The sequence below is a fragment of the Pseudopipra pipra genome, chromosome 18 (assembly GCF_036250125.1).
Source record: "Pseudopipra pipra isolate bDixPip1 chromosome 18, bDixPip1.hap1, whole genome shotgun sequence".
Classification (NCBI taxonomy): domain Eukaryota; kingdom Metazoa; phylum Chordata; class Aves; order Passeriformes; family Pipridae; genus Pseudopipra; species Pseudopipra pipra.
Window position 1 is genome coordinate 12,483,179 of NC_087566.1, and position 13,037 is coordinate 12,496,215.

A 13,037-nucleotide genomic window follows, 5' to 3' on the forward strand; every position below is an offset into this window, starting at 1 on the left:
CCCAAAAAGACTGGAGTAAAGCCACATATTTGCCTTTGCAACTCAGGAATGCACTGCCAAACTCGAAAGCACCAAATGACCTTTTGTTTCTTCTGAAAATTCTTCAAGTTAACGTTTCTCGCTGATGATGGGATTTGAACCACTTACCTGAGAGGACATTCCATGGCATGGATACAGGATTGCTTTGTCATCCTCTTCGGCTCCCTGGTCCAAGCAGTAGCCACTGGCTTTGCTGTTCCTCACCTGGAACCAGAGCAGAACAAACCCAGCTGGGTTAGAAACCAACCCCTGTGATCCAAGTCCCATCCAGCCAAATCTCAGCTGTGCCACTCCATCGACACAAGCAGTGTGTAAAACTCCCCTCTGAGAAACACATGCTGATTCTTCAGACAGGACAAGATGCCAACAGTGAATTTGCTCCAGGAAAAGACATCATTTGGACAACCTGCTGTCTTCACAGACCTTGGGTCAGAGTTACATTTTCAGCAATTACTCAAGGATCAAAAGGCCATAAAATTCACTCTGACCCAGGTCAAATTTTGCTCCAAATTACTCTTGTGTAAACATAAATTTTGACCCTGTTGTGTTGAGTACATGACTTAACAAACAGCATAGGAACTACTCAGGTGTTGTGTCTTCCTATCCCTTATATAAAACCAGAAAAGCATGTGAAAAAAAATATTATTTCAACTGAGAATATAGTACATTGTTATGTACAAGAGTGACATAAAGCACATTGCACAGAAGGGTACAGGTTCAGAGATCCAGTGAAGTAAAAAATTCCTGTGCCTCCCCAGAAAAGGAGAATTTACAAGTCTATAAAAACTGGGATGGAGCTCTTGTGAAAACCCACGCCTTTCTCTTGAGACTAGAAGTATTACACACACATATTTTGGACATAGAAAAATTTTACAGGTATCATAAACAAGAAGTTATTTAGACAGACACTTTGGAAGAGTCAACAGGTCAGTTTTGGTTTAGACTGTGAAGTATCTCTCTGGCCACCCCCATAATATAGAAACAGCTGCTGCACAAGGTGTCAGAAAAAATCTGTAAATAATCCTTTATATCACAGTGTACAAGCAGACCAGGGAATCCAATTGGACAAGGGGGATCACCAACAACTAAATTTCAGGAGGTTTATTTTATGACTCAGGCACTATAAAGGTTAAAGAAGATGAAGACAGCTTTATGACGGCTTTAAAAACGTGAATTGAGTCACTAGGAAATATATTTTTACTACTGTTTCAATCTGTTTCACATCTACTCAATACATCTATTTTCCTTTAAACTCACTAAAATCCAGACATCTTTTCCTCCAGGAAAATAACCAGAGGAGAAAATATTTAATAACAAGCCTAATGCCATTTAGGATGAAGCCTTAAGTTTTTTCATTATGGGCACATAAGACTGAAAGGGACTTGTGCCAGTGAATACCAGCTAAATAGCTTGTGTGGCTCCATTTTATTAAAAATGTTAATGAATTTTAGATATCTGCATCACTGAGCTTTCTGTTTGACTCAAGAACCTTCTATGCAACCGCTCAGGAGAAACAAACTTCATTTCAGGGCCCAGCTTGCTCAGTGTCTGCTATAATTGACACAACATTGGCAGTTCTGCCAATGCTCTTCGCAGTTAACAGCTTTCTCAGAGCTGACAGATACCAACAGCTCCTGTTGAGTTTACTAAATGTCTTTTCTCAGTTACCGACGGGGATAGTTACATCAGGATGCAAAGTGATATTCTGCAATAAAATTTGCACTTTGTATCAGTATCTCAAGTGCCTGGCTTATTTTTACATGAAGTCAATCAAACGGAACAGAAAGGAAAAGTGTCCACCCAGTTGTCTTGTGGGAAAATATATTGCCTGTGGATTTAATTGCAGTTCAAGTAGACAATTAAAATCTTAAAAACATGGTGCAGCAGGAGAGCTCCTAGAACTTCACCCCAGTTCACCATCATAAATGACAGCAGTCCTTCTATTACAGGCAGGTGACACAGATTTGAAGAGTCGTAGAAGGCATGTCTGACCTCTATAAAGATTGGGGGCAAGCGAATATGGGAGATTTGACTGGTTCACAGAAGAGAAAGAAAAGACCCAGAGAGCTGAGATGAACTGAAATGTCCAATTTCTAACATGTTTGGATCCAGCAGTTTATGAGGGTTGAGTAACCTCCCCATTCAGCTGCTTTTGAGTTGGTGTTCCCAGGTATTACCCAATACTGCTGCCCAAGTGAAAATGAAAGTACAGAGAATATGGAATCTGAGCACAAGGCAGCAAAATTGGTTTACCTCTAATGACTTTTTTTTGATGAGGAGATACAGACCTGCCAAATGGTATCCTCACCTCGTAGTCCAAACAAGGATATGTTTCCTTTTATCCTGAACAGGATAAAAGGAGGATTGCGAAAATGAATTAATAAAATCAATGTAATCCTTCAAATAGTTCAGCAAAACTCAAAGAAGGGGTTGTTCTTTTCCTAAAAACAACTCAGCAAACTCAACTCTTCTCATAGTTCATCAACTATAATTATTTTAGCTCTCTTGACTGCTGATGTTTTCTTGATGATGTCTGTGGCAGCCTGTTTAGGAAGATGATTACCTCGAATTTATGTTCTCAGAGCTGCTCTATTTTAAAATGAAAGAGTTTGCATATCTTTGTTAGTGACAAGGATTTCACCTGATGTGCTCCAGTGAGAGGGAAGGGGCTTCTCAAAGCCACACTTCTTAGTGTTGATTAAAAGCAGGGGAGGGTATTTTTGTTGCTACTACTGTGCTGACTGTGCTCTGTACATCCTGATACCACTAAAATGAAAGGACTTCTCAAGTGCAGCCATGAGGTATTTTCAAAGCCATACAGTACCTCTCCATAAGTGACTGTGTTATTGTAAACCCTCATTTCAGGGTACACGTTCTCCAAGTACCACTTAAAACTCCGGCACTGCAGTCGCTGTCGCAGAGCAATTCTTTCAGAAACGTCTCCAAAGTCAACTCCAGGGTTCTGCAAAGCAGAAAATGAACAAAGAAATCTCACTGCACTGACTTTATGGTTGCTTTCTTCACTGAAACCAAACTGGAGTTCATTTTGTACACCAAGCTGTACTTTCCCTGTCTTCTTTCTCTTTTGTGAGTAGCAGCTCATCAAACAGCTGCCTTTGAGTGTAGACAATAAATATTAATGAAAGCCAGTGGAAAAAGAAGGATAAAGAACAGGCAAAAACCCAAACATAAATCAAAACAATGAGAATACAATAAGAATGTTGTTACTTACAGCAATTCTAAATGTTTGCAATCAATCCTGAAGCCTTTGCTTTCAGATTTGTTTGGAATTTAGGAGTAATTCTGATCTAAAATATGGCAGCTGGGTCATGGTTTACTCTAGTAAGAGCTTTGGGTATTCACTAATGTAAATGACATCAGAACAGACCTGTTAAAACTTCAAAGCAAAGCTGCTCAAAAAGTCATTAAGTTCCACTAAGCATTTGTACAGATCAGCATTCAGTTTTTACTGGAACTGGAGCTCATTTGCAGACTTGAGCCATAAAACACAGTTAAACTCAAAACCTTCTTTATTATTCTACTTCAGAATTTAATTCATGTTTAAATACAACCCCATGAAAAGCAGAGGTTGGAAGACTCAAGTCAGTATGACCAAACTCAGCCATTTAAAAACAGCTCGTGCTGACTTAGAGCCTGTTGATTTAAAGTGTTATAAATCATCAGTTCAACAGCAAGACAGTAAGGGTTACCTCATCAAAAAATCTTTTCCAACACTATATTAATCAAATGGACTGAAACTGGGGAGTTTTGCATGGAATCTGCCTGAAGTGCCTTGCACTTTTCCTCCAGGAGGATTTCTGTACGTTCTGCAGATTGTATCTAACGCAGGGTTACAGCAGCAAATCTTAGCTCAGCGTTTATTAAAACCCCCAAACCAGATGCCTGGTTTTCAGGAGAGAATACAAGTGTAATACTGAACAGGTTCTCCTATTTGCCACACAAAGAGTTTGCTGTGCTCACTGCTGCTTGCTGATGCACACTCTGTCATGAGCTCTCAGTGCAGCATCCATTCAAATGAATGTTAATTTACGTACTACTTCAGGCTACGTGGAAGGGGAGCAATCCTTTGAGGCACTCAGTGCAATAAATCATCCCAGGTAAGGTTCCTTTATCAGTAAAATTGTTGAGGAATAGATCATAAGCAGGGGGACGCCGAAATATGTGGTTAACTAAAATAAAGCTAGGCTGACCTGCTGCTGAAGGTTACAGGAACATGACCTTGCAGATGTGGCCCAGACCATCTGCTAATCTGGGTACACATTATGCACAGATCCTCAATAACTGGTAAGGGAGTGATTTGTGACATAGATGGTGGGAGTTATAGAAGAGTTAATTTAGCTCAGTTTTGTGATATGGGAAAAAACACATTATTTCACTTGCCTCCTTTCTGTCCTATTCTTAAATGAGGCAATAAAATGCCCTTTTTGCAGTTCTGTTTTTACAGAGCACGAGAGCAGCAAATTGAGCAGCTGTGAAAATGCTGTGCTCACCCTCTGTGCCAGCTGCAGTCCTGTGCAGGTACAGAGTGATGGCACAAGAATGAGGTGGCTTCAGATATTCTTTTCAACCAGCTAGGAAGGTTTCTAGTTCTCCTGCAGAATGTTTTTGTAATGGCTTACACCAGTACAGGACTTCTGAGCCATCTGGATTGAATACTACAGTGGAATAACTAACACTAGCTCCCTTCTCCTGAGAGCTAATAGGGTTATTTTTATGATGCACATTTTATCAATCAATCAATTTATTTTATGGAAAGAAAATTTTAATGCTTAGTACTGCTCCTGATTTTATGACTTTTATTGTAGATGTGCCTGGGTTTTTTTCAAAGCTCTGCTGTATGGCTCAGTGCATAAAACTACATCAATAAGTAATCTCAGGGAGATTAAAGGAAATCATATTTTGGTGTAAATGCTTATTTAAATATCATCGTTTCTCAGAATTCATTTGCAGGTGTCATCAAGCAAGCAAATTTTCTGAGGTTACTTTTTCATTTCCTATTTGAAAACTAACCATTTCAGCAAGTGGATGCAGACAGGGCCAAAATGCCCCTAAAAACTTAGATGAACACTGTTTTGCCTTCCTCCTACTGTCACAGAAATCTCGTGTGGGAAAAGTTATGCAGTATTGCCTTTTGTTAAGGCAAAATAATTCTCTGCAATTATCTCTCATGCCAAAAGAAGTCACCAAAAACACATCTCAGACACTTTGCACAGTGTTCAATACTGAACAGCAGCACGTGAAATTCAGATGTGTGAGAACATCTGACATATTCACACATCACATGGAGAAGAGGAAACATTGCTGGTTTAGATACATATTTTAAAATATTTATATTTTAAAAGCTACAACAGGAATGAACAAAAATCGAGTTTCACATATTTCCCAGGTACTAAAGTGCAAATAGATACTTAGGACATAGACCAAATCCAATGAAGTGTTTAACAAGGCTCCCATGACTTTGATGAAGCCCAGGTCATAACTGAATACTCCCAAAGACACTGCTGGATTTGTGTATTTTCCTGTTCTGATAGGAACATTCCTGTTTCCATTTGCTTCAATCAGATCTGGACAAAGCCCTGATATAAGGGTTAATGACACCATCATTATCTGCAGACCAGTGTATGCTTCCCCTCAGCTCCCCTGTGCCCCTTCCCGTGAATCATCTGGATGCAAATGCCACTAAGGAATACAGCAACACCTGCTTGGGATATAACACACAACCCTTCTCTCCAAGAACTATGCTCAGCGGAGATGTAGCACGTGATATACTTACAGAATAAAGTGATAAACTGAACCTACACTTTATCTAATATTTATATTACATGGATTCCTAGAGGGCTCCACACGGCATCCACAATTCATGTGTGCAGTGAGGAACAGAATGTGTTCACATGGCACCTCTCAGACTGTGGACAATAAAGCCAGTTAATATGTGATTCTTTTACTGCATACTTTGTATTTTATGCTGGTGAGGTCTACTGAGTCTCAGGATGAATGATGGTATTTATTTATGGACATTTCTGCAGTCCCCACCACTGCAGCATATGAACACCTCAGAGTTTAATGGCACCCCAAATTAACGACTTCTGAGGAAGCACATAAACCTGAAACATTTTGCTCTAGTTAAATTATAAATCTGTGTCACTGCACCCAACAACCTGTGCTGAGCACACAACCAAACCTAGACCGAGGAGGTGAGTTCCTATGGCAGAACTCTCCGTGCTGAGCACACAGCAGCTGACAGCTCTCCTTCCCTGAGCTTAGCCCGCTTCTCTGGCTGTAGCAACGCCCTTCACCTCCAAGAGCTAACTAGGAACAGCCATCCACATTGCTGCCTGTGTTCAGGAGAGAGCGTGCCCTGTACTTACTGCCATGGGGATGTTCCAGGCCATGTAAACGTGCGACTTGAAGTCGTCCATCCAGACCTCGGCGGCGCGCAGGGCGTTGCGCTTTGCATAGTAGTCGATGTCGTTGTTGTAGGGTTTCTTGGTGCGCTCGATGTGAGCCACACGAGAGCAGGGCAACACCTCCATGCTCCCCCCACACTGCCACACCTGCCACAGGGACAGAAAACAACCACAGGAGTTATTTTTTTCCCCCCTTTAAAGGCAACAGAACGGCTCCTTTTCGGGCGCCGCGTGTGGTGTGTTTGCTGGTCGAAGGTGGGGGCTGTTGGATGATTCAAAATGATCCCCCATTTACCTGCTTTGGGGGGGCACACTGCCTATAGATGAGTCCAAGGTGAGTGCAGATGCCTGCACTAGGTGCATAAGTTTAGAAGCCATGAAAAGCCAAGTCCCTTCCATAGTATCTCTGCTCTTGGAACCATCAGGCAGAGGATAACTTATGAGGTGGTAACCTCTGTCATAGGGACTATTTTAACCTGGTGCTTGTTACTGAAACTTCAACAAAAATCAGCTGTATCATCTCTCTGTGTTTAGCACATGAATGGTGCACTGGGAGGGGCTCTAAGGTCTCCCTGGAGCCTTCTCTTCTCCAGACTGAACATCCCCAACTGCCTCAGCTTGTCTCCACAGGAGAGGTGCTCCAGCCCTCTCATCATCTTACCTCTCTACTCTGAGTGGATGAAGATGGATAAAAGGGGCTGTACAGGGGACTGTATCACCCAGCCTTCCCAGACACCACTGCACCCAGACTGTGCAGCCTTTCCCTGTTGATTATTTACTGTCTGAAGTGAGGAATAACGAGCACTTGTCTCTTTGCATCAGTGAGATTTGGAGTGATGCAGGGTGAGTGAAGCTTATGCACTTCAGTTCCCTCAGGTCTGCACCTAGTAGTATAGTCTAGCTGAAATAAATAAAAGATTTATAATTTATTGCTTTCCAAGGTTGCCTTTTACTGCGAATAAAAGCACATTTCAATACAAAATGTATTCCAGAACTATACTGGGGCAGTTCTCCACCTCACCTGCCTTCTCAAGGACAAAGATAAACTGCCTGGGAAGATAAAATCTCCGCTGGTTTGGCTGTTTGTTTTTTTTTTTTTCTTAATACTTTGTTAGGTAATATTTACTTGCTGTTTTCCCAACAGTTCTGTAGTAAATCATTGGCCACTGGAATTTACATTTGACAAATGGAGTACACTGAAAAACACACTGCTCATAAATTTGTACTGACATGTGCTGAGGCTTTCCAGTGCTAAGGGGAAGGGCTACAAAAACAGAAAGGAGTTAATTGATTTTCACAATCAGAAGGGGAAATGAGCAGTACACTTTAGTATACTGGTATTTGCCCAACCCAGCCTGGAAGTCAGTTATTTAATGCACAGCACATTTTTCTTTCTCTTGATGTGGCTAATGACCTTGTAACTCTTATTTATACATCCTGGTACCAAGGGCAAATATATTATCTGAGTGACAGATTTATTTCCTTCAAATGACAGTGCTCATACTAACCTGAAAAGGAAAGGGTACTAAACTGCAACAACATTAGAGGAAACAGTTTAGCTCATCTGTAAATTCAACGCAAACAGTTATTTATCAGTGATAAATTCTCCACAGATGAAATCCACAGGGAAACCGACACCTGGCTTTGGAGAAAAGACAACAAAAAAGGCAGCCTGGAGCTTGGTGCTCAGCACTCAGCATGGAACTGTGCTGTCACCTCCTTCCCCTGCCCCTCAGCCCCATTTTGCTCTCTAAAGAGGCAACATCTGCTGAAGAGGGGGAAGGAAGGAAATAACCAGAAAATAGTCAAGGAAATTTTTCTTCCTTAGAAGAAATTTCCTTTTCAAGTTTTCTTTCCTTAGAAGAAAAATTTAACCCAGATGACTTGGCTTTTTCTGGGAATTATGTAACTTTTAACATCAGTGGGGGATGTTTCCCAGGATAAAGATGGGATTTCCAACCCCAGAGAAAGAGAACTGGATGTACAGCACATGGAGTAAGGAGTCAGACAGTTGTGTATCATCAGGTGTACATCACCATGCCACCATTTCTCCACATCCCAGATAAATGCTACTCAACTATGGGTCATTTCTTTTCAGGCCAGACAAGGTCTCCTGTTTCACTTCACAAAGATTAGCTGCTGTTCAGTGGACCACAGACGTGATTCTGTATCCCCACATCCTTTCAGCACACAGCTAAGTACAGAGTGAAGAGTCTTCTCCCTTTCCAGCCCAATAATTGCTTAAATTTACACTAAATGGAAGAGTTTCAGTAGTACAATCAAACATGTGCATCCAAAACTGGGCAAGATCCCAGGAGTTAAGAGCCATCACGTGAGATTTAGATAAATGCTCAAGGTTTGTGTCTGAATGAGGAGGATGGGAGTTTCAGCACCTTCTCCCTGCTGGACACAGAACTGAAAGACATTCATGATGCAGAAAACCACTGCCTGTGAGCTCCTGTCCACTGCCCACTGGCTGATCCTGAACCTGGTTGATTCTCCTCCTCTTCCCATCCTCAAAACTCTATTTAATGACCAATTTTAGCAGCAGCAGACAACACATTTCTTTCCACATCAAACTACGAAATTATGCCAGAAAATAATTACATGCCTTTATAAAGCATTTATCAAGCAGAATCCTTGAAGTGCCTTACTGGGGGAAGCAAATTATTTCTAACTGCGAGCATGAAGTGATGCCCAAGGCCCTTCAAATCCACAAGAAAACTGACTTCCATATCTGTGACTTCTGGGACAACACCACGCTTCCAACCCAAGCTATTCCTCTCATATGGAGCTGCCAACACTAAATGTGTGCTTCAGGGCTCATTTCCTGAGGAGGTTGGAAGTGTCACAGCCTCTCTGCTCTGAGCTGCTCCCCACGAGGGTGCACATCACTGAGAAGCAAACTCTGCCTTCTCTTCCCCCATGGAGAGGCAAATCTCTCACAGTACATTTTTTTGGTCAGGCTTCACAGCATGCACTCATCAGATACATTGTGGGGCAGCAGCCCAGGCTCCATGGAAGGCCAGGTGGATGCTCCCAGCAAAGCAAAGTGCAGTTTGTGCTCCTGCCTCGGTGCTGCTGCTCCAGCCCAGGGACTCAGCTCTGCCTCCCTGAGCACCAGCACTCCGTGCAGAGTTTTAAGACATGATCAAGTAATTCCAAGAGACACTCAATTTATCTGCTAATTGTAGCTAATTTCTAATTTCAGCACTGCTCTTTAGGCTGCTATAAACAAAATTGATAGCAATTTAAATGTTACCACAGCCGCGTTACCTTAGCATTTTTACTGCTAATTATCTCAATCAACTTTTCCATAAACAGACATATTAAGTATTGAGAAGAACAAGTACCCACATCAGGAGTAAATTACAAACCGAATGATAATGTTTGTGGTTTGCACTACAATGATTTACTGACACTAATTATTAGCTGTTCCTGTACATCTGAGATATGCCTGTCCTACAGGAAGGTGTTTATTTATTCAGCAGTCAACCAGACATCATATTCTGTGAAAATCTGAGATGAGACCATGTCTTATCTACCATGACCCAAACTGTGCATCAGCAAAGCTCTCTGAACACAGGTTGGGTACATTATTTAGAAAAGCTAATAAAGTTACATGATTTAACTCTCAACAAACAAGAACAAATTCTCCAAGGAAATGCACTTTCCCACAAGTACTTTTTGCTGAAGGTCAAAAATACCACCTTTAATGGGACTTAAAAAAAAAATTAAACTTAAAAAGAGTTTTAAACAAGCCTGGTCACCGTTGAGCAGGATGTAGAGCTGGTTGGACTGCTGGGCTAATCAATTCCCAACTCTTGGCAATATATATAAAGAGAGAACATTGCTGACGTGGTCTCCAGCTCTGCAGGTGAGATCTCCTTTCCAATATAATCATGACCTGCAGAGTGAATGTCAGAGCTCAGAAGCATCCTGGGATTTAATCTTCAGGTGAGCCATTTGCACAAGGGCAGCTGCAGCTCCCAAGAGGCTCTCACTGATTCCAGGGAGGGCTCTTCCCTCTCCATGGACTTATGGCCCTGTAAATTGGGTATCACATTATTTTGTACACTCAAGTGACTGCACGGGGTTACTTCATTTGGTGCAGATGATCTCAGGAAAAGCGAAATCAGAAGGTAAAAATAAAAATGGCATCAGTATGAAGGCAAAGCTGAGGAGACAGTTTTACCTTTGAAAACTTTAGACTGGAAGTAAAGATCATGATCCTTAAGAACTTTGTCCCTTGCTGTGAATTTTGCAGTTTAAACACCTCAGTGCTCAGTGAGAGAGAAAAAGAAAAGTCTCAGACTCTGTTACAACTATTTTTTCCAACAAATACATCTTTGATTTAAGCAGCTGGAGAGATGAGGTATCCAAGAATGTGTAACAGTAGGAAAGACACTTGGGGGTGTGGGGGATTTGCTTCCAAAGAAACACCCTTTGCTGACAACTTCACACCCTCTTAATGGACACACCAGTTCCACCCATTGCTCCAAATGCTGCAAGTTTACAGATGCCACAGCAACTCCAGTGGAGATCCAGCTTCTCTAATACTATAGAAAATCAAAATTAAATTTTCAACAATCTGAGGCTTTGAGCCCAGTTTTCACAGTTAGCAAGCTCTCTGGAGGTGTCACCGCACAACCTGCCAGGGTGTCGTGGCAGTTTTGTGCTTTATCTGTTTCCAGGAGCTTGAGGACATTTCAGTGGTTCTTTGCTGAAAGGAACAACCACAGTCTGCATCTTCCAGCAGTAAGAAAATGGAAAAGTCCAGCTTCAAAACACCCCTGTGGCAGCAGGGCCCCTCATTTCTGCTTCACCCAGCTGAGTGTGTCACCTGGCACTGCTGCAGTGGCTGTTCAGCACATCCTGAAACAAAACCCTGGTGCCAGAACTGGACTCTGATGTTCTATAAAACAGTGCTGAACTCCACCTGAGCAGCACTTCACAGAAGCAGCCTTCAAGATTTCAAACTTTCTCTTCCGAGTGAAGGCAACAGAAGAGATGGAGGAGTTTTTAAAGCAGCTCAGATATCCCTCATTTGTGATATCCCAGCGTGAGAATTCTTAAAAGTCAGGGATCTCGAGTTTTTTTCAGTTTTCAAGGAAAAGCCTACCAGAGATGGATGTCTTCCAGACTACCCCCACACACCCACGGCAGGACTGGAAAAGATTTTTCTATTATGAAAGAATTTCCACATGTTTCAGAAATTTTGTTGACCTAAATTTTCAAGAAGAACATCAATTTAAAAAGTTTTCACTAGTTGAAACACATGGTCTTTATCACCTCTATCTGTGTCCCCCCCAAATGTTTTTCTGAGACTGAGTTACTGATGAGTTTCGGAAGATCAGCTTGATGTTAAAAGTTTTAATATATTTCAAGCTGAAAGGTCAGATTAAACTTAAAACCCAAACCTTTGCTGTAAAAATAGAACAACACAATCCTTCTGACAACATTAAAACCAGGTGTTTGTTCTCATTTAGAAATTTTGCCTGTTCAACACAAGTATTTTTGTTTTAATTTGTCAGCTGGAAAAGCCTCAAAAACCTGCCCATCAAACTTTAAGGGGTCCAGCGGGCTCCCAGGCCCCCCCAGAGTGCATGTGGCTTGGAGACAAAAATGCCTTAAATCACTGTGGCAGACCATGCAGATGATGGGATCTGACACAAGGATTGAATTGTGGTTCCTCAAGGTGAAAGAAGTCTAAGTAATTTCTGACAACACCTGAGGGGCAGCAGCACATGCAACCCAGGTAGTAAATTCACAACAGCAGGCACCACTGAGCCCTTTCCAGCCCCTTTGACATCCCAGTGTAAAATAAAATTCACCTCTACAGGAGGTACAGTAAAATTCCTACTGTGATGAAGTCAAACAGAAAGACAGCTCTTAGCATTCAAGATGTGCATAGGAAGATGATGGTGTAGTTTCAGCCTCTCTCTCCAGTCAGCCACGAACCAACAAGGTCTAAATCAGAAGGGATTCTTCACAGTACGTTGGAAAAAATTACAATAAAACCCTTTCCCATCTGAAACACAGGAGCTCTGTAGTTATCCTCCGGCCCTTAATGGATGTGGCAACTCTTCCAGTGCCCACACTAGATAAAAAAAAAATTAGCATGAATATAGCACATTTAGGGTTCTTGCATTTCTGATAAGGACAATTTATGTAGTTCACTGAAAACTGATTTTTCAAAGTAATTTATAGCCTGACATTTTCTTGTTTTCTAATGGAGTTTTATGGATATTCTTGCTTCTATGTATTCTCAGAGCTGCCTAGGGAGTCATATTTAATCAGCTGTGCTAGATAAAGTGCTCTCTCTCTGTTTTTCACTTCACATAGGAAGCTATTAAAGACTGGGGAGCTGTCATAATCAAACACATCATATCGAGAAATTAATCACATGGTCTTGTTTTGTTCATCAACTACATTTTTATCACCATCTTTAAAGGCAGCCATAATTATGGTTTAAAAAAGTCCCAACTCTCATTTCTCAAAATAGCCTGTGCTATTTAATGGTGCACTTATAGAGCAATAATCTTTCCATGCTGGGACAAACCAGCTTAC

The 13,037-nt window shown here is 41.5% G+C and overlaps 1 protein-coding gene across 3 annotated transcripts in view; it reads right to left on the reverse strand.

Annotated features, from left to right (window-relative positions):
• Positions 1-13,037, reverse strand: part of GALNT9 (polypeptide N-acetylgalactosaminyltransferase 9) — a 136,088-nt gene that overhangs the window by 13,053 nt on the left and 109,998 nt on the right. For all 3 annotated transcript variants that reach the window (XM_064675274.1, XM_064675276.1, XM_064675275.1), the window contains 3 exons: positions 6,429-6,614; positions 2,864-3,001; positions 148-243 (listed from right to left, as the gene is read on the reverse strand). In XM_064675274.1, the coding sequence (XP_064531344.1) occupies positions 148-243; positions 2,864-3,001; positions 6,429-6,614 (420 nt within the window). The remainder of the gene's footprint in view (positions 1-147; positions 244-2,863; positions 3,002-6,428; positions 6,615-13,037) is intronic.